This window comes from Chionomys nivalis, chromosome X (assembly GCF_950005125.1).
Source record: "Chionomys nivalis chromosome X, mChiNiv1.1, whole genome shotgun sequence".
NCBI classification, from domain to species: domain Eukaryota; kingdom Metazoa; phylum Chordata; class Mammalia; order Rodentia; family Cricetidae; genus Chionomys; species Chionomys nivalis.
This window is the reverse complement of record NC_080112.1, coordinates 18,103,320-18,125,625: the sequence shown is the minus strand read 5'-3', so window position 1 is coordinate 18,125,625 and position 22,306 is coordinate 18,103,320. Positions and strand designations below refer to the sequence as shown.

Sequence of the window (22,306 nt, the reverse complement as noted above, 5' to 3'; positions counted from 1 at the left end):
CTCCAGCAAGATCATCCTTTTAGGAACTGTTCTCTTCTTTTGATGGTCTTTTCTTCTTCTCACATCAATGAGACATGTCATCTTCAGGCTTGTCCTAATGTCCTTTCTCCCTTCACACTGTGCTCATTTGTTCTTTTAGCCTCTGTGTCTTATTGTGCTTTGAGAGACGATGAGACTAGAACAGTGTTTGCTGTAGTTGTATTCATAATGGGCATTATGACTTTAGCTAAATAGTAAACATAAATTACCGGGTACATCTCTGTATTGCTTGCTCTTTGGGACTCTAACTGTCACTGCCCTGGTTAGTGTACCTTCAGAGTTCAGCTTATCATCCTTGTCCTCAGGATCCTCCAGACTCAAGTGACTGACATTCGCTCTTCCATGTGGCCAAGCTGTGCCATCTGCATTCACCTTCGCTGACACACTCCTCTGTGTCTTACTAAAAGTTGCCACCGCCGTCTTTTGACTTCTCTTCTTGGACCTCACTGTTGCTTTGTTTTTATAGTCACTGTTGACCGGGCAGTACAATCCTTTCCTTCCTCCAATTCTGCGAACTAATTAATCACAGCAACAGTTGGCTGTTGACCTTGAGGTTTTGGCTCTTTGCTGCTATTTATAGCTTCTGGGGGTGTCTAGAAGCCGTTACTTCATTGCAAAACCTTTTCTTTTCCTTCTTATTCTAGATTCGGGACTTTCTGAATCTTTAATTGTCCCAACAGGATTGTCTCCCAATAAATATGGCTTTTTTATTTATTTACCGATCAATTGATTTTTAACTATGTGTATTTATGTGTGCTTGCTTGTCTGTATATGTGCCACACTTGCATGCAGGTGCTCCCAGAAACCAGAAGAGGATGTTGGTCTCTAGGAACTGGAGTTAGAGCTGGTTGAGAGCCCCCCCCCTCCCCGGTATATGTGCTGGGAACCAAACCCGAGTCTTTGGCAGGAACAGCAGGTGCTCTTAACCACTGAGCCATCTCTCCAGCCACTTATGTGGATAGTTCTATATTGTCATTTAAAAAGCAAATTTGCTCAAGAAGAATATTAGTTATCACAATTCCAGTAGCTCAGACCCTCAATGATCCCCCCCCCCCATCAAGGACAGTGCGTTTACAAAACAATTGGTGTTTACTCTGCCCTTATGCCAGGCTCATCTGCTCATTGCCACCATTAAGATGAGGGGGTTGATGTGTGTGAGTAGGTTTGACTGAGCCTGAATATAGATTACCTTCTTGAAACAAAGCCCTCCTGCCTGCTATCATGAATGAATGTATTGTTTGCTTGACTTCTTTGCTTTTGATCATTAAAGTTAGTAGAACTTTTGCAAAGTGACTGCTTACTTTGGTTCCACTTGAATAGTTGAGATATAGAATGGAATTAGTTTAAAGAGGGATTAATTTGTCAGAGGCTTGATACTGTGTTATTTAGTCCTTATTTGCGCTCTATCTTATTGGTTGCATAATTGAGAGTTTCTTTGTCAATGTTTGCTTTTCAGGCTGGTTGGAAGGAAAATCACGCCACATTCATGAACGAACTGAAAAATCTTCAGGCTTCTGGACTGACTACTCTTGGTCAGGCTCTAAGATCCTCATTTGATTTGTTAAATCTCAATAGATTAATATCTGGAATAGACAATTATGGACAGGTAACAATTTTTGAGTGAGTACAGCTAATTTGTTTTGATGACTTACCAGAGTGCAGAGTTTAGGCAAGAGTTGTGTTAGCTGTAGTGTCAACCAAAAAGAGGTTCATGCACCTTTTAGATGTACATTTCATAAGAATCACAAAGCAAACCCAACTTTTTTGGTTCCTTTTTTTTCTTCATTTTTCTTTTGCCCTGGCTGTCCTGAAACTTGCTGCGTAGACCAGGTTGGTCTCGAACTCACAGAGAACCACCTGCCTCTGCCTCCTGAGTGCTGGGCGTAAAGGTGTGCGCCACCACAGCCCAGCCCCGGTCAACTTTTTTTGGTTCTTAAACATCAACTCATCAATGGATTTTACAATAAATACAATTTCTTGTCATTTGATCATCAGAAATCTGAGAATACGCTCAGGTGCTGCAAAATGCTGGAAGGTGTCAGATGGAGACACTCTTCCGTCTCTTCTTCTCCCTTCCTCCCTGTGCACCCCAGATCTAATACAAGACTTTTAAAGCCCTAAATAAAAGAAGGGGTCAGAGAAGCACTTGCTGCTGCCACCTTTGTCCTTTTCTATCCTAAACGCTCTTCTCAGTATATCCCCAGACGTGGACTCCAGGCTGCAGAGCCTATACCACAGGTATACCCCCAATCTGTGCCAAGATTTGAACTCAGGTGAATGGGTTCACGAGTATGGGTGAGGCTTTTATTTCTTATTTATCAAGGAAAATGTTGTCATGTTTGAGGGATCATTGGCCAGGCAAATGTAGACGTCTAAGTACAGTTGTATGGCATTACCCAGCTCTAACGCTTTTTAAATGTATTTTAGGGAAGAAATCCGTTTTTCTTAGAGCCGTCTATTTTAATTACCATCACAGATGGAAACAAGCTAACAAGTACTTCTAGCGTTCAAGAAGAGGTGAGATATAATTCTTTTTTAATTTTATCTAAATAGCACAGAACATAGAGCTATTTCTGTGGGAGGCATGTATTTCCAGTTAAGAATAAAGTTTGCCCAAATCTATCTTGGTACTCCTTGAGAGATGGCTTAATTCTGTAGTGTTCCATGAAAGCAAAGTGAACCCTTTAACTCTTAACTCTTCTTGTTTTTTGTACGGGTTGTTATGATGAACCTTTCCAAATTTTGCCTTATCAGCTTCATCTTCCTTTGAATTCTCCTCTGCCTGGAAGTGAACTAACCAAAGAACCTTTTCGTTGGGATCAAAGGTTATTTGCCCTGGTGTTGCGCTTGCCTGGAGTGGCTTCCACCGAACCAGAGCAACTAGGGAGTGTACCAACTGATGAATCGGCCATCACACAGATGTGTGAAGTCACAGGAGGTAACGGCTGCTGTTTCAGGTTTCCGAAGGAAGAAGTTGGGGTAGGAGAGTATAGCCCTTATTAAATGCCATAGCTAGTCTTCGGTTGCTTGCCTTTACAGTCTGTGAACTCTGCTGCTTAGGGTCATTGTTCATACCACATTCCTACTAATGTAGTTACGATTGTTCTAAATCCTATTTTAGGCTTTCAAATACTTGTATTATGAACCACTGTTTGATTTGATGAAACTTGTGCTCTTTATTTTTCTCTCTGGCATAGGTCGCTCCTACTGTGTAAGAACACAAAGAATGTTGAATCAGTGTTTAGAATCACTAGTTCAAAAAGTGCAGAGTGGTGTAGTTATTAATTTTGAAAAAACAGGGCCAGATCCGCTTCCTGTTGGAGAAGGTACAGTAATCATTTTTAAGCAACTATACTTTTTTTACCATAATATATTGTATGGAAGAATAAAGATATTAAACACGTGGGGCAGTGGAATCTTCAGTATCCTTGTGCATTCCAGTCATCATGAGCATCCATCTAAACAACTAATGTTTCATCTTCACCCATGCATGTGTTAGGTGGGCAAATTCTCGCAACCTCCATCTCATGGCAAACATTTTCCTAAGAAAATTAGTACTTTTTCTAACCCTAGTTTTTAGTTAAAACTGATTCTTTTGTCAATCTTTTCCCAGAATATTTGGATATCTAATATGGTATGGCACTTGAGTAGTGATCTGATTTGGCGCTTGTGATCACTAAATATGCTAAAGTATCTTCATGAAATCTCTGTTAAGCCAGGTGGTGGTGGCGCACACCTTTAATCCCATCTCTTGGGAGGCAGAGGCAGGCGGATCTTTGCGAGTTCGAAGCCAATCTGGTCTACAGAGTGAGCTCCAGGACAGGCTCTCAAGCTACACAGAGAAAAACAAACTGTCTTGAAGAAAGCAAAACAAAACAAAAGAAACATAGAAATCTCTGTTAATTACCATTCCACAGCAAAAGAGTGTGAATGTTTATTCAGGAACTTACAGTATTCTGTAAGGTTGTATATTGGTATCTTCTTGACCATTCTTTAACTGCAGAATGTTTTGTTTTCTCTTCAAATGAGATCTTACAGAAAATTTGGCATCTAAAAATACAGAATCATTGGCTAATTTTGCATAAGGAAGTTAAACAATAGTGAAGCTCCAGATGGTTTGTCAAATGGATGTTTCTGAATGGGTTTCAGAAGGATCAGAGGGGTACTAAATGACATTATGGTGACACCGTCCAGGACTTCCTTAAAGCGTTCTTCTTTGTTATTGCTTCTCCATTGTCTTAGCATGGGTGTGTGCACACACACACACACACAGCACACCATACCATACCACACATATAGCATGCCATACCATATGACACACACAGAGCACACCATGTCACACCACACACATATAAACAAACATACACACACCCCATACTGTACCACATCACACACATATACACAAACACACACACCATACTGTACCACAACACACACCACATAACACACACAAGCTCATAGCACACCATACCATACACATACACCACACTGTACCATACCACACACATACACACACCACACTGTACCACAACACACACAATCACACATATACACACCACACTGTACCACACCACACACAAACACACAGATAGCACACCATATCACACCACACGCATACACACAAACATACACGGCACACCATATCACCCCACACAGATACATACAAACATACACTCCACACAAACACACATATACACACCACACTGTAACACGCCACACACGTACACACAAACACACAGATAGCACACCATACCACACCACACCACACGCATACACACAAACATACGCACCACACCATATTACCCCACACAGATACATACAAACATACACTCCACACACAAACACACATATACACACCACACTGTAACACCACACACACAAACACTATACCACACACATAGACACAAACACACATACACACAGAGCACACCATACCACACGACACACACAGACCAAGAGACTGAGAGAGAGACCTAGAGACCAAAAAACTGAGATTTTATTATTACCATGCATGGTATTTTCTTGCCCTGATTCCCTTTGGTAAGGCCAAAGGGATTCACTATACATGGCAAAAAAGGGATACAATTTTGATCTTATGTTTCTTGACTTGTTTTACTCTTTAGGTTTTGTATCCCTTTGAGAAACTGTTGAAAGAGTCTAGATTCCTTTCCCTGGAGAAAAGGGCTTAAGCCACATACATAAAGTTTTATGCCTAATTTCAGGAGTTTCTTAGATTCTTAAGATAAGACTATTTTAGCCAGGCAGTGGCAGTCGGGAGGTAGAGTGAATCTCTGTGAGTTTGAGGCCAGCCTGGTCTACAGAGCTAGTTTCAGGACAGGTTCCAAAGCAACACAGAGAAACCCTGTCTTGAAAAACCAAAAAAAAAAAAAAAAAAAAAAAAAGACTATCTGCCAAAGGAGACTGGGGCCTCACAGCATATATTGAATCAACCATACAGGGAAGGGTGTGCTGTAGCGCTGGCAACCGACTGCCCACCCATCATTTTGTGTTTACTGCCCTAACATTAAGAGGAATGGAAATACTGGCTGCATTTGCTGTCATATAAGTAGCTCAGATTTTCTTTCTGTTGCCAGTTTTTCCTCTTTGTCCAAAGTTCTGTAGACTCAAAGAATCCGATAAAAGAAAGTAATACTTTGCTCAGAAAGATGGGCATCCCCAGCCTCGTGTGCCCAACTGGAGAGGGATTCTCAAATGTATTTCTATGTTTTTGCTAGAGCCTGGTGAATCCCTGAAAAATCTCCTGATCTGAAGTAATTACTTTTTAAAAATAATGCCAAAATAAGTAAATCAAATCTTCTGTTATTTAAGAAAGTTGACACCCAAGTAACTAAAATGTCCTCCTAATTATAATTTAGACTAGCAAATAATGACATAAGGTTTTCCCCCCCCCAGAAGGGGCAAAAAAAAGCAAGCTAATTTAAATAATTAAATAATTAAAATGCATTAATGGTGTATTCCTCTGCATTATATGTGGTCAGATGACATAGAATTTTGATGGTGCATGGAGAAAATGGGGTGTATTTTTTCTCAACAGCCTTGAGCCGTTTGTTTTATATTCCCCACTCCTATGTATACACAGATTGTACCACCAACATAGTCTCGAGGTTCAAGGAAATTTAGGAAGCGTATGTTTTGTTTTGGGGGTCATTGAGTGTAGAGCAAAAATGGAATTTATGATCTATTTTGCGGGATCCCAAAGATGTAAATCCCAGAGAACAAATGATTTCCGTTGCCTAACTTGGTAAATAAGTTCTTGAAAAATGACCGTTGTATTGTGATGTGCTTAGTTTTTGTGCCCAGGTCTCAAAAAAATATAAAACTAGTTTTGCACTAGTTTTCCACACGACTTCATATTTTCAGAGCACATTAAGAATAGTGAGAGGCATGGAGTTCAAGGGCAAATTAGATTAACATTCTCTCTCTCTGTCACTGCCTTTTCCTTCTTTCATTTTTCCTAAGCCATATTTTTATTTCAGTTTGTCCTTTGCCTGAAACTGAAAGTTGTGCACAAGATGAGAAACTGTAAAAACAGTCATGCCTCCTGTCCCGTATTTCTCTTGCAGACGGACTGATGGATCTGTGTAGGCCAAGCAACTTATTTGCTGCCCAGCCATGGCATAGCTGCCATAAACTCATCTATGTGCGACCTAATTCGAAAACTGGCGTTCCTGTTGGACACTGGCCAATTCCAGAATCTTTTTGGCCAGAACAGAATTTACCTTCACTAGTAAGTATTATAAACAAAAAGGGTAAGCACTGATCTGGCTTTTTAATTTTAGGACAGTAAAGCTTTTGAAATAGCTAGAGGCTTTTAACCCTAGTCTTTGGTTCCCATCTTTTATTGAACAGCTAGTTCTCTGCCTTAAAGCAAAGGAGGAGGATCTTTATTTTGTCATACCTTTTAGTCTTTTGTACTGCTACCTTTGCCATGTGGATATTAAAGCATTGCTTTTATTTATATTTTTGTACATTTACTTGGTGTGTGTGTGTGTAATCAAAGTTTGAAATATTTTTATTGATTTTTATAATTTATAGAAGAAGCTATTTTTGGATATGGCTATTTTGATGCATTTGAAAGCAAATTAGGAGGGCATTATATTAATGTCTTCTTCCTCCTAAAAGATATATTTTTCCAAGTAACATTCACACTGTTTATTTATTTGTTGTTTGCTTTGCTTGTTTTGTTTTGCTTTTTCATGGCAATGTTGGGAGCTGAACCTAGGGCTTCACACATTCTAAGCGGATATAGCCCTATACTGAATACGTCATCGTGTTTACTGCGGACAATACGATGAAAAATAATGGAAGACTGGTTTGTGCAGTCAATATTACTTCAAGGCATGAAAATGTAAAAATGGGCAGTTGGCAGCTGCTCTCAATGATGAGAGCAAGAGAAAAATGTGAACAAACAGCTGTCTTCTGTCCTTGAAGGGAAGTGCAGATAAAAATACGTGCGCTTCTATTTAGATACACTTTCATTTCTTCCTTGCTGGTTCCTTTCGGTTACCTTAGAGTATTATTCAGTTTTCAAAATTCGCTTGCAAAGTAACAGGCTTCCTTACGCTGTTGTCACACACGCTTCATTTTGGTTGAGGGTCCTGTGTTCCTCTTTAACAGCCCTTTGCCCTGTCCCCATGTTAGCCTTTTGCTCCCAGCATTCCCCCTTCTATTTTAATAGCTCGTGTATTCTGTTGCCTTCCCCACCTTGCTTCTTTAAGGCCTCTTCTTTCCCCATCTGATCGGCTCCTAGTTTCCTGGCCTTTACCTACCCAGCTCTCCCATCTAGATATGCATATTTAACCATTAAAACCTGGGATTCACTATGAGAGAGAGCATATGTCTTTCTGAGCCTTTGTTACCTTGCTTAATAAAGTGTTTTCTAGTCGCACCCATTATCCTACAAATTTGACAGACTCATTTTTTTTTTTTTTTTTTTTTTTTTTTTTTTGGGTTTTTCGAGACAGAGTTTCTCTGTGGTTTTGGAGCTTGTCCTGGAACTAGCTCTTGTAGACCAGGCTGGTCTCGAACTCACAGAGATCCGCCTGCCTCTGCCTCCCAAGTGCTGGGATTATAGGCGTGCGCCACCACCGCCCGGCTGACAGACTCATTTTTGAGGGGTGTTTCGAGACAGGGTTTCTCTGTGTAGCCCTGGCTGTCCTGGAACACACTCTGTAGACCAGGCTGGCCTCAAATTCACAGAGAGCCACCTGCTTCTGCCTCCCAAGTTCTGGGATTAAAGGCGTGCACTACCACACCTAGCGACAGTTTCATTTTTATGGCTGAAATTCCATTATGTATCATTTATCCACCTATTGATAGACAACTCTATTGATTCCATGTTATTAATCAAAGCACTTTTTTTTTTGTTTGTTTTTTTTGGTTTTTCGAGACAGGGTTTCTCTGTGGTTTTGGAGCCTGTCCTGGAACTAGCTCTTGTAGACCAGGCTGGTCTCGAACTCACAGAGATCCGCCTGCCTCTGCCTCCCGAGTGCTGGAATTAAAGGCGTGTGCCACCATCGCCCAGCCCAAAGCACTTTGGTTTCATATGAATTCACATTTTTTTTTTTTTACTTAAGAAGGGCTCTCATATTGTAGTCCAGGCTGGCTTTGAACTCACAGTTGCTCTTACTCAGTTTCCCAAGTACCTATAGTCAGTCATGCCCTGGTGAGCCATTTACTTTTCAATGATTAGTAATGCTTAGAAAATTATCTATAAGCAAAGTAGATAACTTTGTAACTGCATTTGGTAGAAGAGGATTGGATATTATAGTTACTCTTAGTACCAGTTGAATTGACTGTTTTTCAGGGATAGTGTTTAGGAAAACACTCTGCTCCCTGTCCTCAAGGAAAGAAGGCCTGAGCAGTTCCTGTGTAATCTGTGGCTAAGGATGGGGAATACAACCATAGCATTGCTCCTCTAGTGCGCGACTTGCCTGATTCAGGTTAATTTGCATTTTAGGTTCTAGCAATTTCCACAGTGACTTGTATTTTCTCCAAGGCTACCAGTTTGGGCTCTTAGATTTGCAGGAGAAGTCATGCAAGGTTTGAAGAACAGACAGCTTTTAATCGGCTTCTGTGGGTGAGGGAAAATATTCCTCTTCTCTCCCCCAGGGCTCTGAGGTGGCAAACCTGTCAGCCCATCGCCCCTTCAAACCCCTTTAGTGGCAGATTCATTTCATTGTTGCTAGCAAGGGGATTTCATTCAGGTGTTTATTGATTTTTTTTAAAAAGATATTCAGATCTAAGAAATCAGAGACAGTTCACAAGACTGATTAAAACTAAAAGAAGGGAAAGCTAAAAATCATAGAAATTTCCAGTAACTTATACACAGTTTGTGTTACCATTCCCTGGCATGTAGTTCACTCAAGAGCTGTTTTTGTCAACTCTCAAGCATTTATAAGTTTATAAATGATAAAGCCAAATGCATTCGTTTCCCCTTTGCGTGAAGGAAGCCAAGCCGCTTTCATCATGCTTGTACTGGCCTTCCACCTTTCTGAACCCTTGCCCCCCTTTCTCTCAGTGGTGTTCTCTAGTTAGACAAACCTGGTGATAAAATCGCTTCTCCCTTAGTCTACTGTGGTGCCCCAAACACACAGGCCTTTGAAGTTGCACCCAAAGCACACAAACCTGTGGGTATGAGCAGTGCTATAAAATCCCTTTGAGGCCCTGAAGTTGTGACCAGGGCATCTGAGTATTATCATTGTGTATGTTGTCCTTCCGTACCTTTGCTGGTTTTCCATTTGCTTCTTAGTAGCCTAAACTCATTAGAAAAGTTTAGAGGTTCTCCTTGTTCAGTGGTATCTCAATTATCTAACCTCCTGATATCGAAGACCGACACTCAGGAATGCTTAAAGCTCACAAAATGGGTTTGAATGTGAGAGTCCATCTTATGGACCATACGGGTTACTTTAACACAATCAATGCAGTTATTATGTCACTGCAATTCTAGCTCTGCTTTAGCTCATCTTCCCTCTTCCAATCCCAAGTAGGGGTCAGAGGGGAAGAACTTGAGTCACCGCCCCCATGGTGATTCTTAAAGTTCTAGAAACTCTTCAAATACTAATCTGTATCTTAGTGATGGTTTGCCAAAAATGTAACAGGGCTTTCAGAATGGTTACAATTGTGAGTTTGCTTGATATCTGATCGTATTTCCTCCTTTTTTTTTTTTTTAGCCTCCACGAACATCTCATCCTGTTGTGAGGTTTTCCTGTGTCGATTGTGAACCAATGGTTATAGATAAACTGCCCTTTGACAAATATGAACTTGAACCTTCTCCCTTAACTCAGTACATCCTGGAAAGAAAATCTCCTCATACTTGCTGGCAGGTAGCTATCCTTACCTACTATCCAAAGGTCTATACTCATTCTGGGATCTGGGAATTGGTTATAAATTGTGTGTGTGTGTGGGGGGGTCTAGAGAGATAACTCAGTAGTTAAGAATGCATACTGGCCAGGTGTGGTAGCCCAAGCCTTTAGTCTTAGCACTTGGAAGTCAGAGACAGGCAGATCCCTGAGTTCAAGGCCAGCCTGGTTTACCGAGTAAATTCCAGGACAGCCAGGACTAATAAGGGTCTGGTGAGATGGCCCAGTGGTAAACAACACTTAATGCTCTTGCGGAGGATCCAGGTTCAGGACTCAGCACCCACGTGGTGTGGCATGGCATGGCATGTGGTAGTTCACAGCCGTCTCTAACTCCAGTTCCTGGGATCTGATGTTCTCTTCTTGCCTCCATGAGCACCACACATGCTTGTGGTATACATACATGCATACATACATACATACATACATACAGGCAAAATACACATACACATAAAAATGAATAAAAATAAATGAATAAAAATAAGAACTGTAAAATCTTTACAAAAATTATTTTAAAATGTTTTAAATTTGGTAATAATTACATTGTATTTTTTAAAGGCTATCAAATAAAAAACATAGCCAAGAGAATAATTTTAGAAAGGTATGAAACATTAGCATACTGTGCATTGCCATTTATGGAAGTAGAATCTGATGAACCCATGCATTCAAGGAGCTGGGGTTGGGTAGACCCATTTTTATCTGTTCCCCAGCTTAAGAATCATTAAGCTATGGGGTGTGATTCGATTAAGGTATGAGCAAGACTCTCGGGTTCTTATTTTGAACTAGAGAAATGAGAAGTCCTGTATATTTGGGGCCAAGAACCAGAAACTCGAGCTTCCTTTATGCATGAGTATAATGCAGTGAGACAGTAGTGTGGTTAGTAGAAGCCTCACTGATGGGTCGGTCAACTGGGATTTTCTGAGATGAGCAAGTGCAGGGTAGGGTACCATTCGCTCGTTCTTCTAAGTGCGGTGTTGCAGTCAGAAGAATCTGCTCATGGCTTCATAGATTTGTCCTTGGGTTTGACTTGTAAAATTCTAGACTTTTGAAATCGTGGCTTTTTTATTTAGATACAAAAAAGCTCCACGTTACAAGGATGTTCGTTCTATGACTGAGCTACAGGACCAGTCAGTAATTTTTAGGTTCTCTTGACACAGGGAACACTTTCAGACACTCATCTGTTTGGTTCTAAAATGTGCGACCACTGATGCACTGTATCTATAAGCTACTTTAATTCTCTCAAGATACTAAGGCTAGTTCAAAAGAAAAGGAACAAGTTTGAGTCAAGGATGTGAAGGGGTAAGAAACAAAATTTCAAAACTACAGGGTGGTAGTGGCATGTGCCTTTAATCCCAGCACTTGAGAGACTGAGGCAGGCAAGTTTCATGGACAGCCAGGATTAATACACAGAAAAAATCTGGTTCAAAAAGAAAAAGAAATTTATTTATTTATTTTATTATTATTATTATTATTATTTTGGTTTTTTGAGACAGGGTTTCTCTGTGGCTTTGGAGCCTGTCCTGGAACTAGCTCTTGTAGACCAGGCTGGCCTCGAACTCACAGAGATCCGCCTGCCTCTGCCTCCCGAGTGCTGGGATTAAAGGCGTGCGCCACCACCGCCCAGCCCAAAAAGAAAAAGAAATTTAAAAAGTTTGAGAACTACAATATTGAACAGAAGCCAAACAAAAAAGATTACCCATTGTATACTTGTACTTTTCTCTATTCAGACAGCTGAAATTAACTTCCTCCGTCAGAAGGCAGAATAGTGTTTCTTCCTGAGGGTTGCAGGGTAGTGGCCAGAAAGGGAAGGAAGGAGTTGCCAGTTTTGCTGGGTTTCTTGACGTAGGTCGTTTTTCTGGAATATTCACCAAGCCATGTACTTGCTTACCCCTAAAATTCTAGAAATGTAGGCAATAGAAGACTAACTTCTTCTTTTGAATACTTTGGTTTGAATAGGAGGTTTGAATTTCTACAACAAAATTAAATAAAATTATAAATCACACCTTTTCTCTCAAATAAACTTTCATTCTATATAGCATACTCTTTCTAAATCTTCTTCAAGAAACCCAAGAGGAGCTTGAGAGATGGTTCAGTCGTTAAGAGCACTGACTGCTCTTCCAGGGGACCTGGGTTCAGTTCCCAGCACCAACATGGCAACTCACACATGTCTGTGACTCCAGTTCCTGGGCTTCTGACACCCTCATATAGATAGATATACATGTAGGCAATGAACACAAAATAAAAAATAAATTATAAAAAAATTAAAAAAAAAAGAAACCTGAGACATCTGTCCTGACTTCTCCACAGCCTCTCAAATATCATAGTCTTTGTCCTGATCTTCTAGTGATCTGATCTGATTGATCAGAGGGACTGAATAAGAACAAACCAGAGGACATTTCCTAAGACCTTATTCTAGAGCTGGGAGCAGGCTTGCTCAGGGGCTTGCCCACATCTACGAGGACTGCAGTTCAAGCCCCAGCACTCACTATTTTTAAACGCTCATCAAGAACATGTAGCTGTCATTCCAGCCTAGAGAGGTAGAGACAGGGCACCTGGAGTTCTCTGGCCAGCCCGGCCAGCTGAATTGTTGGGCTTCAGGTTCACCGAGACATCATGTCTCAGAACATAAGGTGGAGAGTAATTGAAGACAATGCACAGCGTTAACTTCTAGGCCTATACACACGTACATACATGTGCACTTATAAATACATATGCACCTGCGCTTACACACACACATATTTGTTTTTTTACTTTGCATGATGCATCCTTTCTCCTTCTTAGGAAACAAAATACACTCTATTTTATTATAGTTATCTGTTTAAAGTTTGAATTGCAACAAAAATCTAGAATCATATTTAGCACTAATGTTTTATAGAGTCATCAGTTACATAAGAGAGGTTTTTGGGTTTTTTGTTTTGTTTTTCATTCAGGGTTTCTCTGCAGCTTTGGAGTCTGTCCTGGAACTAGCTCTGTAGACCAGGCTGGTCTCAAACTCACAGAGATCCACCTGCCTCTGCCTCCCAAGTGCTGGGATTAAAGGTGTGCGCCACCACCGCCCGGCTATGATTTCTTTCTTTTTCTTTCTCTTATTTTTTTTTTTTTGTTTGTTTGGTTCTTTGTTTTTTGAGACAGGATCTCACTATGTAGCCCGGGTTGTCCTGAAATTCACTCTGTTGACCAGACTATTCTCGAACTTGCAGAGATCTGCTTGCCTCTGCCACCGAAGTGCTGGAATTAAAGATATGTGCCACAATAACTGGCACATTTTCATAATAAATAGATTTAAGAGGAATTTCCTGAACAGTAGGTTATATAGCCATTACAAAAAACAAGCATGACGAATTGCTGTCATTAAGGAATCCTACCAAAGGACTTTGGGAAGCATAGAACCGGGCCTCTAAAAGCTTATACTCATTTGAGTCAGGGTCTACACAAAGAACACAGAGAAAGCATGGTGACTGGAGGACTCTGGCACAGCGCATAAAGTGTAAGGAAGCTGACAAATAGTACATACCAACTCAGGAGTACTAGTAAATAAATCAAAAAATGGTTATGTGAGTATAACCCATGTCCTAGTCTTTTAAGTTGATGTAGCCAAGAAAATGCATTTGGGGTTGAAGCGAAGCATCTCCTTGCTGCCTCAGAAAGTTTGCAATAGTTTCTGTCTTGTAATAGGTTATAATTACTTATTGAGTGAAAAATGACTAAAGGAAACAGCAAGATTTAATAGCAGTACACATGAGGACTCTTTACGCAGTCTTTTAAATGGCCTTTCTTTTTGGAATGTATGCTTTAGGCATGGAACCATAGTCCCTTTTTTCTAGGTCTACTGTAATCATGCCTTGTTCTTTTGGGAAGCTGGCATTCTTAATACTATTTCAGCATCATTTTTCATTACACTACCAAGTGAATTTCTGGGTATTGTTGATGTGCCCTGTGGCCTCTGAGTGGCTGTTGTATCACCTGGTTTAATTTGTAAGATAATTGAATAGCTATAATTTGAATATGCCCATTTAGCATGTTATTTTTACATAACCCTATGCAAAAATACCTCCTCTATTTTCTGAATTGCTGGCCCACAGATGTTGCTGTGGAGTATTGCCGTAAGTTTGGCTTTACAGAAAATAATGACTGCCATAACTGTACATTGTTCCCTGTTCTTCCTAGGTGTTTGTCACCAGCAGTGGGAAATACAATGAGCTTGGATATCCATTTGGTTATTTAAAAGCTAGTACGACTTTAACTTGTGTAAACCTCTTTGTGATGCCTTACAACTACCCAGTTTTACTTCCTCTTTTAGGTGAGTAAAATATATGTGCTACTTAGTCACCTTTAAAATATGGCAAAAAAAATAAAATACCCAGTAGATAGGAGACTAATGAGAAGTTCAAATTCCATCGAAGAATAACCAATACTAGCGTAAATAAATGTGTGAAAACTGATTTGGATAGATAGAACTTTGTTTTCTTTGACTTTCTTCTTGTTTTGCTTATAATTGAAATAGATGAGCTAGATACCTGACCTTAACTGCTCCTCACGTTTGCAAACTCCATTATTTACCCTCTCTTCTCCAGTTTTGAGAATCTTGGCTTTTCTGTAGATGAGTTTGAATGCTCTCAGAAAACTAGGTGGTGTGTGTGTGTATGTGTGAAGGCCATAGGTCTATGTCAGATGGGTTTGTGAATCACCTTCCGCTTTTGTTTTTGAAACTCAGTGTCTTGGTCTATCTGGAACTTGCTGAGATTATCTGGAACCCTAAACACAGCACTTTCTCAAATGTCTCTCTAGCTCCAAAACTAGGGCTATTGGAGAGGAATTGTATGGCTTTCGTTAGAAGCCAGGGCTTCTGTGAGGCTATTGGAGAGGAATTGGATGGCTTTTGTTAGAAGCCAGGGCTTCTGTGAGGCTACTGACTGTACTACACTCCTTCCTCCACAGAATATTACGTACTTTAAAAACAGAGTGAGGAAGAAAGAAAGGTACAAGAGTCAATTCAACTAAGCAGGTTTAGAGGTTATGGATTGATTCCATGACAAAATTCTAAAGGAACAACTTAAGCAGCCATTACTCAATGCTGTTAAAAATGTGTACCCTTCATTTGGAGAGCGGTATCTTTTTAGAGTAATATACTTCTTTACATCCTTCTAGTTGTAAAGTTTTGAGGGTCTTTTGGGGGGGATGTGAGGGTTTCTAAGTTTTTGCTTAAAAGATGAAACCTTTAAAAAATTTGATCACAGTACTATTAATGTACGATGTATTTAAAAGGCAGTATTTAAGTTCCTATTTAAGAAATTTGAAAGTAGGTCATCATAAATATATCAGCGTGGTTGCTTTTTATATTTAAGTTATTTTGTTTCTTAGTCCAGCCTGAACATAAGTTCTTTCTAAGAGTATAGGCTGTACGTTAGAGGATAGTAAGATTACAATAAAAGGGCAGGGGAGGTGGCCCAGTCTTTAAGAGCCCTTGCTGCTCTTCCAGAAGACACAGGTTTACCAATTTACAACTACTTTGACCTCCAGTTCCAAGGAATCTGACATCCTCTACTGGCCTCTGAGAGCACTGCATGAATGTGATACACTGACATACATGTTGGCAAAACAGCCAGATGCCTAAAATAGAAATAAATAAATCCTTCTTAAATTACTAATATGTCTCTATTTTATGTATTAATCTATCCTTTTTTTCCAAAATGTCCTCAATTTCCACGATACATAGTAAAGACAACAGAGTAATCTTCATTTAGACTGTTGTTATTTTTCTATTTTTCAGTGTCCTTTTGACCCACTTTATTGCCCTGGGATTGGCATACAAAAGCTACACATATTTAATCTGCAGTATTCATGAGTGTACACCAATGAAACATCACTCCAATTTTTGCCCTAAACACGCCCTATTCATGTCTTTCCAAAGTTTCCCTTTTATTGTTATTTTTATAATGAAAGTATATGCCGTAAGACCTATTCCCCGAGTAAAATATTTATGTACAAACCACTCTTGCTAACTATTGGCACTGTGCTGGAGAATGTCATGCTAGGAAACCAAGGAGAAAGACAAATAATACACGATAGTGTTTATAGGCTTCTTCTCTGTCTTATAGTACTGCTTATTGCCAGCGGGCCTCAAGCTCTCTGTGTGGACAAGGATGGAAATAGTAGAGACTTTTAGATGTAAACAGATCAGAAAAACAGAATAAGTAATACCTTTAGTTTTTATTTTCTTTTTAAGAATTTATTGTTTGCAGCTGGAGGGGCGGTGCTGGAGAGATGGTTCAGAAGTTAAGAGCGCTGACTGCTCTTCCAGAGGTCCTGAGTTCAATTCCTAGCAACTACATGATAGTTCACAACCATCTGTAATGAGATGAGACCTGGTGCCCTCTTCTGCTCTTCAGGCATACATGCAGACAGAACACTGCATCCTAGATAAATAAACAAACAAATGAGAATTTCTTACTTTATGTATAGAGGTGTTTTGCCTGAATGTCTGGTGCCCTCTTCTGTCTTGCAGGCATACATGCAAACAGAACACTGTGTACATAATAAATAAATAAATTAGAAAAAGAGAATTTATTTTCTGTATAAGAGGTGTTTTGCCTGCATGTTTGTCTATGTACCACATGCATGCCTAATGTTTGCAGAAGCCAAAAAGAGAACTTCAGATTCCCCTAGAACTGCATGTATCGACCGGGCGATGGTGGCGCACGCCTTTAATCCCAGCACTTGGGAGGCAGAGGCAGGCGGATCTCTGTGAGTTCGAGACCAGCCTGGTCTACAGAGCTAGTTCCAGGACAGGCTCCAAAGCCACAGAGAAACCCTGTCTCGAAAAACCAAAAAAAAAAAAAAAAAAAAAAGAACTGCATGTATGGAAAGTTGTATGCTCTTCTGAGCTGAGACTCAAACCCGGATCCTCTGTAAGAGGAGCGAGTTAGTGTTCTTCATCACTGAGCAATGGCAAACGCTTTGCGTCGAAGCTGATTTAGTCTATGTCTTGTCTCATTTTTTCCCCAGTGCTGGGAATCAAAAACAAGCCGTTTCATAGACTAGACAAGTGGTATACCACTGAGCTCCAGTCCAGCTCTTGTAGACTTTTCAAGCCTCCACATAATTCTCAAAAGACTTCAAGAACCAGCACAGGATAGCAGGGACTTTCTGTAGCATTTCATTGCTTCCTGTCAAGACAAGAGTGGTGTGTCAAAAGCCTGAGGGCTTCCATCAAGGACACCTTCTGATTTCTTTTGCTTTCTACTGCCAAAAATTAAAAAGAACAAAAGACCTGCTTTTTATGACTGTAAATTTATTAGAATTTGTTTCCCAGGGAGTAAATAATTTATTAGGGTAATAAAAAGAAGAAAATATCCGGTTGCTTTTCCTAACCAAAGTACTTTTTAAAGAATAGACCTATTTGGAGAGAACATATGCATTCTTTTCCTCTGTAAGTAAAATATTTCCCTAATGGAGCTTAGAGGAACAATAGAGGATGACCTGATACTATCTGCTGTCTTTACAGTACGGATGGATGGCAGGTAGATTTGATAGCTGGGGATACCAGTTTGAATTAGTAAGGTAGAAATCTTTTTCTCACACTTGGAAGGAAATAAAGAGGGTGTTTGTAAGTTTTCATGCCATATGTATAATATGTATTTTTAGAGTACTAAAATAATTATATTTATATATTAAAAGATAGGCAATGTCTGCATATTTAAGGGAAATATCTTGAGTTATATTGGTGTCCATGGTGTTCAAGAGTCATATTAAGCCAGCTGTGGTGGTGCCCCACGATCTTTTTTTTTTCAAACATTTTATTTTTTGCTTTATAAGTAATACCATTCAAAATTTCCACCTCCTCCCATTTTCCTCCCACTCCTCCACTCACCCTCCCTCTTCCCCCTCCAGTCCTAAGAGAGGGCAGGGTATCCCACGATCTTTAGGTTTAAAAAAGCCTTCAATTGAACTATTGTAACTTGAAGACCATCTATATGGAACTTTGGTAGCTACAACGACCAGGAAGGACAGCCAGATAAATTGCGATGAAATGTTCATATGGCCTGAATCAGCTCCTATTTCTACATGTTAGTTGCTTGATTTTAGATCTTGTAAGCTGGCTCTGGACTAACATGATCCCTTGGTTTTGTGTTACAGATGACTTGTTTAAAGTTCACAAGCTTAAGCCAAATGTGAAGTGGCGACAGGCTTTTGACGGCTACTTAAAAACCCTGCCTCCATACTACTTAATAGTATGTATTTGTGTGTGTACATATATATTAACTGTCACTGATGATTCTTGTCATAAGAAATAAGGAGTTTAAAGTTTTACCCCTGCAAGAAGATTAACTCTTCTTATTTTACGAATATTTGTGTCGCCACTGTCTTCTCAAGCCATATGAAAGAGTATGGAGATGACATGGCCGCACAAAAGAGCATTGTGTTTCTGTTTCCTTTAGTTTTAACTGCCATGGTCATTGTTATAAGCACATCTATGTTTCTCTTATTAAAAACTAAGCTTATAAAACTGTAGTTCTGGAATGTAAAAGCAAATATGTCTCAATTCATGTTACATCACCTTCCCTTTTGAGCTCTAGAAACTCAATGTGGCTTTTCAGTACATAAACAAAACTTGGAAGAAGTTAAATTACATCCTGACACCACTTGATGGGGGGGGGGCGTTGGCGATAAAGAAGAAAGCATGTTGTGGCCTCATTCTGGCTTTTCTACTTTGAGAAAATGATGCCTAATGATCTGAACTCGTCATATAATCCTAATCGAGACGATCGAGGCCGTTTCGGGGGTTGCTGTCCTAACTTAATGCCAAGTTTCTAGAGGTGAAAAGGCAGAGTCTTCGAGGGGACCATTGGTATTGCTGGGAGGGGAAAGTGGGCTGTGTTGCTATTTACCATGGCAAGTGTGGGCTCTGCAATCATATGCTATGGGAAGTGAGTCAATGATGGGGGTTAAGACCGAAAGCAATGTACTTATTTGAATTGGCTGCTAGTTGCTCTTCTTACCCAGTCTCTTCTGATTTTTTTTTCTGCTCCTTACTTCTCTGCTATTTTCATTGCCACTTTTTAATGTTCCATGTTTGGTTTTATGTGCAGCACCTTGACTTCTAAGAAATGAATCATGTCCCCTTGCCCCTTATAACTGAACTTTTGAGTATTTAAGATTTATTCTATTCTTACTGTTGTGTATTTTGTTTCCTTATAGCCATTAAAGAAAGCACTAAGGATGATGGGAGCTCCAAATCTGATATCAGATAATTTAGATTGTGGACTTAGTTACAGTGTTATCTCTTACCTTAAAAAACTCAGCCAACAGGTAGTATTGGTAAAAACGAACAAACCAAAATCCTTTGCCCTCAGAAGTGCATTTCCTTATTCTTTAGTGTAATTGTAACTTTTCAACTTAAATGTGTATATATCTCTACACTTTATGGATTAGTAATAATGTGATTCTCTATGGCTTCTAGCTTCACCATTAAATGCAGTTAAGGGTCTGTCAGTATCATTTGATGCTGTACCATTTCTCCTTCTGCCTGCCAGTTTCTTCTGCCCATATGCTGGCTGATATTTTGTGGCCGAAGAGGGGCAGAGGCTTCACAGGGTTCTCTTGTGGGTCATATTTTGTCTGTGCTCCAACTAGTCTCTCCTCAATTCACTTGCCTAGAGCCTCCCCCTTTTGTGAGTCAGCACACCAAGGTCTGGTGTGGTTCAATACGCCTTCCCTGAAATCGCTTTCAGGCAGCATGTTAAGTTCTTAAACTCACATGCCAGCCCTTAGATAAACAGCTGCCTGCTTTTCCCTGGAGAAGCGGCAGGGCGGACATGAGACCAATGTTCTTCAACCTGGAGGGTGATAGACCCCGAGGGGAGCAGGAGAGTGGAGTTCTTCCTCCTCTCTTGCCCTTCGTCTATTCCTTTAGACCCCACCTCATTCACCATTGTTCACCTTGTCCCTTGCCTGCCCCTCTTAATTAGTACCTCATCTTCCACTCAGCCCTCCTTATCATATTTCTCACTTGTACCTAGACCATTCTTGTAGGATGGAGATAATTGGAAACTACCGAGTTAGAGCGCTGCTGCATACAATTGTGTTCTGTGATAAATTAATGCAGCAGTGTTACGCTCTTATTCACACATACATTTTTTTAAGTAGGAAGTAGCATTTGCAGCAACCACAGCATTTCCAGCTGAGTCTGTTTGCAAGTTTGGCCTTTAGAAAACTGAATATTACGCAAAGTATCTCAAATTTTCCTAAGGGACCTATAGGCCTACATAGTTGGGATGCTGGCAGGCCTTGCTAGGAATGACCAAAACCTTAAAGCACCTTCCAAAGCTTACAGAAGCATACTAGTCCAGCGTGCTCATAAGTGCAAAAGAAAATAAAGGCAAGCCCAGATTTTTGACCTAACAAGTCCCCCTAACCCGCATTCCTCTCTGCTAATAGATTTTTGTTGTTGTTGTTGTAAAGACTTTGGTTATTTATCTTTTTATTGATCTATTGATTTTTTTTTTAATTTGATGTTTATGTTTGGCCTTTAAGGCTTTGTCAGGGTATGGCCACAAAGGAAGAAAAGTGAACAGAGTTGAAACTAATCCAAGTGCTGGGACCTTCTGGGACAACTGTATTCTTTTATTGAATGAGCTTTCAAAGTCATTCAAGGAAACAGACCCTGTATCTATTATTGTCTCATATTTCATGACTTAAGAATTTGCTTAAGCATATATATAGATATATATGTATATACTATATATTCCAAATAATTACTTAGGAAAATAAATATCTCTGGCCAATCCATAAGAAATAAAAAATTATTAAGCTTATTGAACATTGATGGAATTTTGTCTTTTAGAAAAAGAAAAGATTATTGCTAATTTCTGTTTCTCTTATTGTTAATTTAATATCTGTATCACCGGTGTTCCTTGAACCATCTCAGATGTATCTAAAACACAAAATATACCAAATGCTCTGCTTTAACTTATTCAAGGAAAATTAATTGATACAATGTCTATTAAGGGGATTTCCCAATGTTTGTTAATGATAAACTTACTGAGTAGACATTAAAAATATTTGCTTAGTAACATTTGTTAAATTAAGCTTTATTTTTATAAGATTTATTGGATAATATAATTTTTTTAAAAAAACATCATTTTTTAATGTTTTCAAATACAATGCCAGTCTATATGATCTGAATTTAAGCAATAAGTTACATGTATGAACATAGAGTTTTAAACCTTTGTGTCTGGATCCAAACCAAATGTGTTGATTTAGATTAGATTTTGCAGTAACAATATGTGCTTTTTCATGTCTATGAATGAAATTCTTGCCCATGGTTTCTATTTACTCCATGATTCGTTCATAGTTTTGACACTACCAAAGACAATTTGCATGAACCATTTGTCTTTCCAGTCCCCTCTGTGTTTGCCGTGGTAGAACAGGAAAGCATAGGGAACTGTTCACTTAACTGTTGTGCTGTGATTCGCACATGAAAAGTGTTCAGTGTGGTTCTTAAAGTATTTTTCTTAAATAATAAAATGATGACGATGTGGTAGATATTTGGATAACATGTTCTGTCCTTTCATTTTAGACCAAAATAGAGTCCGAGCGAATACTAGCATCAGTGGGGAAGAAACCCCCCCAGGAGATTGGTATCAAAGTGAAAAATCATTCTGCAAGTGGCCTGACCTTGGCTCACAATAAAAACTTTAGAAAACTGTTGAAAGAAATCATAGGGGAAAATGCACCGAGACTGATGGAATTGACTACCAAAGAATTTGCTGGCTTCCAAATAGGGCTCTTCAACAAGGTAACTTGTGCCACTAAAAGGCGTCCTTAATCTGACTTTGCCTGGTCCGTTCACTGTTTGTGTTGCTTTAGTTTGAAATAATGGCCTATTT

General features: G+C 39.6%; 1 protein-coding gene across 2 annotated transcripts in view; it reads left to right on the top strand.

Moving 5' to 3' along the window:
* The window catches only part of LOC130867405 (integrator complex subunit 6-like), a 56,833-nt gene that overhangs the window by 23,237 nt on the left and 11,290 nt on the right, over nucleotides 1-22,306 (top strand). Inside the window, exons 3-12 of one of the 2 annotated variants that reach the window (XM_057759372.1) lie at nucleotides 1,496-1,645; nucleotides 2,467-2,556; nucleotides 2,794-2,977; nucleotides 3,237-3,365; nucleotides 6,624-6,787; nucleotides 10,233-10,385; nucleotides 14,586-14,718; nucleotides 18,555-18,649; nucleotides 19,617-19,727; nucleotides 21,997-22,215. In XM_057759372.1, the coding sequence (XP_057615355.1) occupies nucleotides 1,496-1,645; nucleotides 2,467-2,556; nucleotides 2,794-2,977; nucleotides 3,237-3,365; nucleotides 6,624-6,787; nucleotides 10,233-10,385; nucleotides 14,586-14,718; nucleotides 18,555-18,649; nucleotides 19,617-19,727; nucleotides 21,997-22,215 (1,428 nt within the window). The remainder of the gene's footprint in view (nucleotides 1-1,495; nucleotides 1,646-2,466; nucleotides 2,557-2,793; nucleotides 2,978-3,236; nucleotides 3,366-6,623; nucleotides 6,788-10,232; nucleotides 10,386-14,585; nucleotides 14,719-18,554; nucleotides 18,650-19,616; nucleotides 19,728-21,996; nucleotides 22,216-22,306) is intronic. The other variant, XM_057759373.1, reaches the window with a different exon arrangement.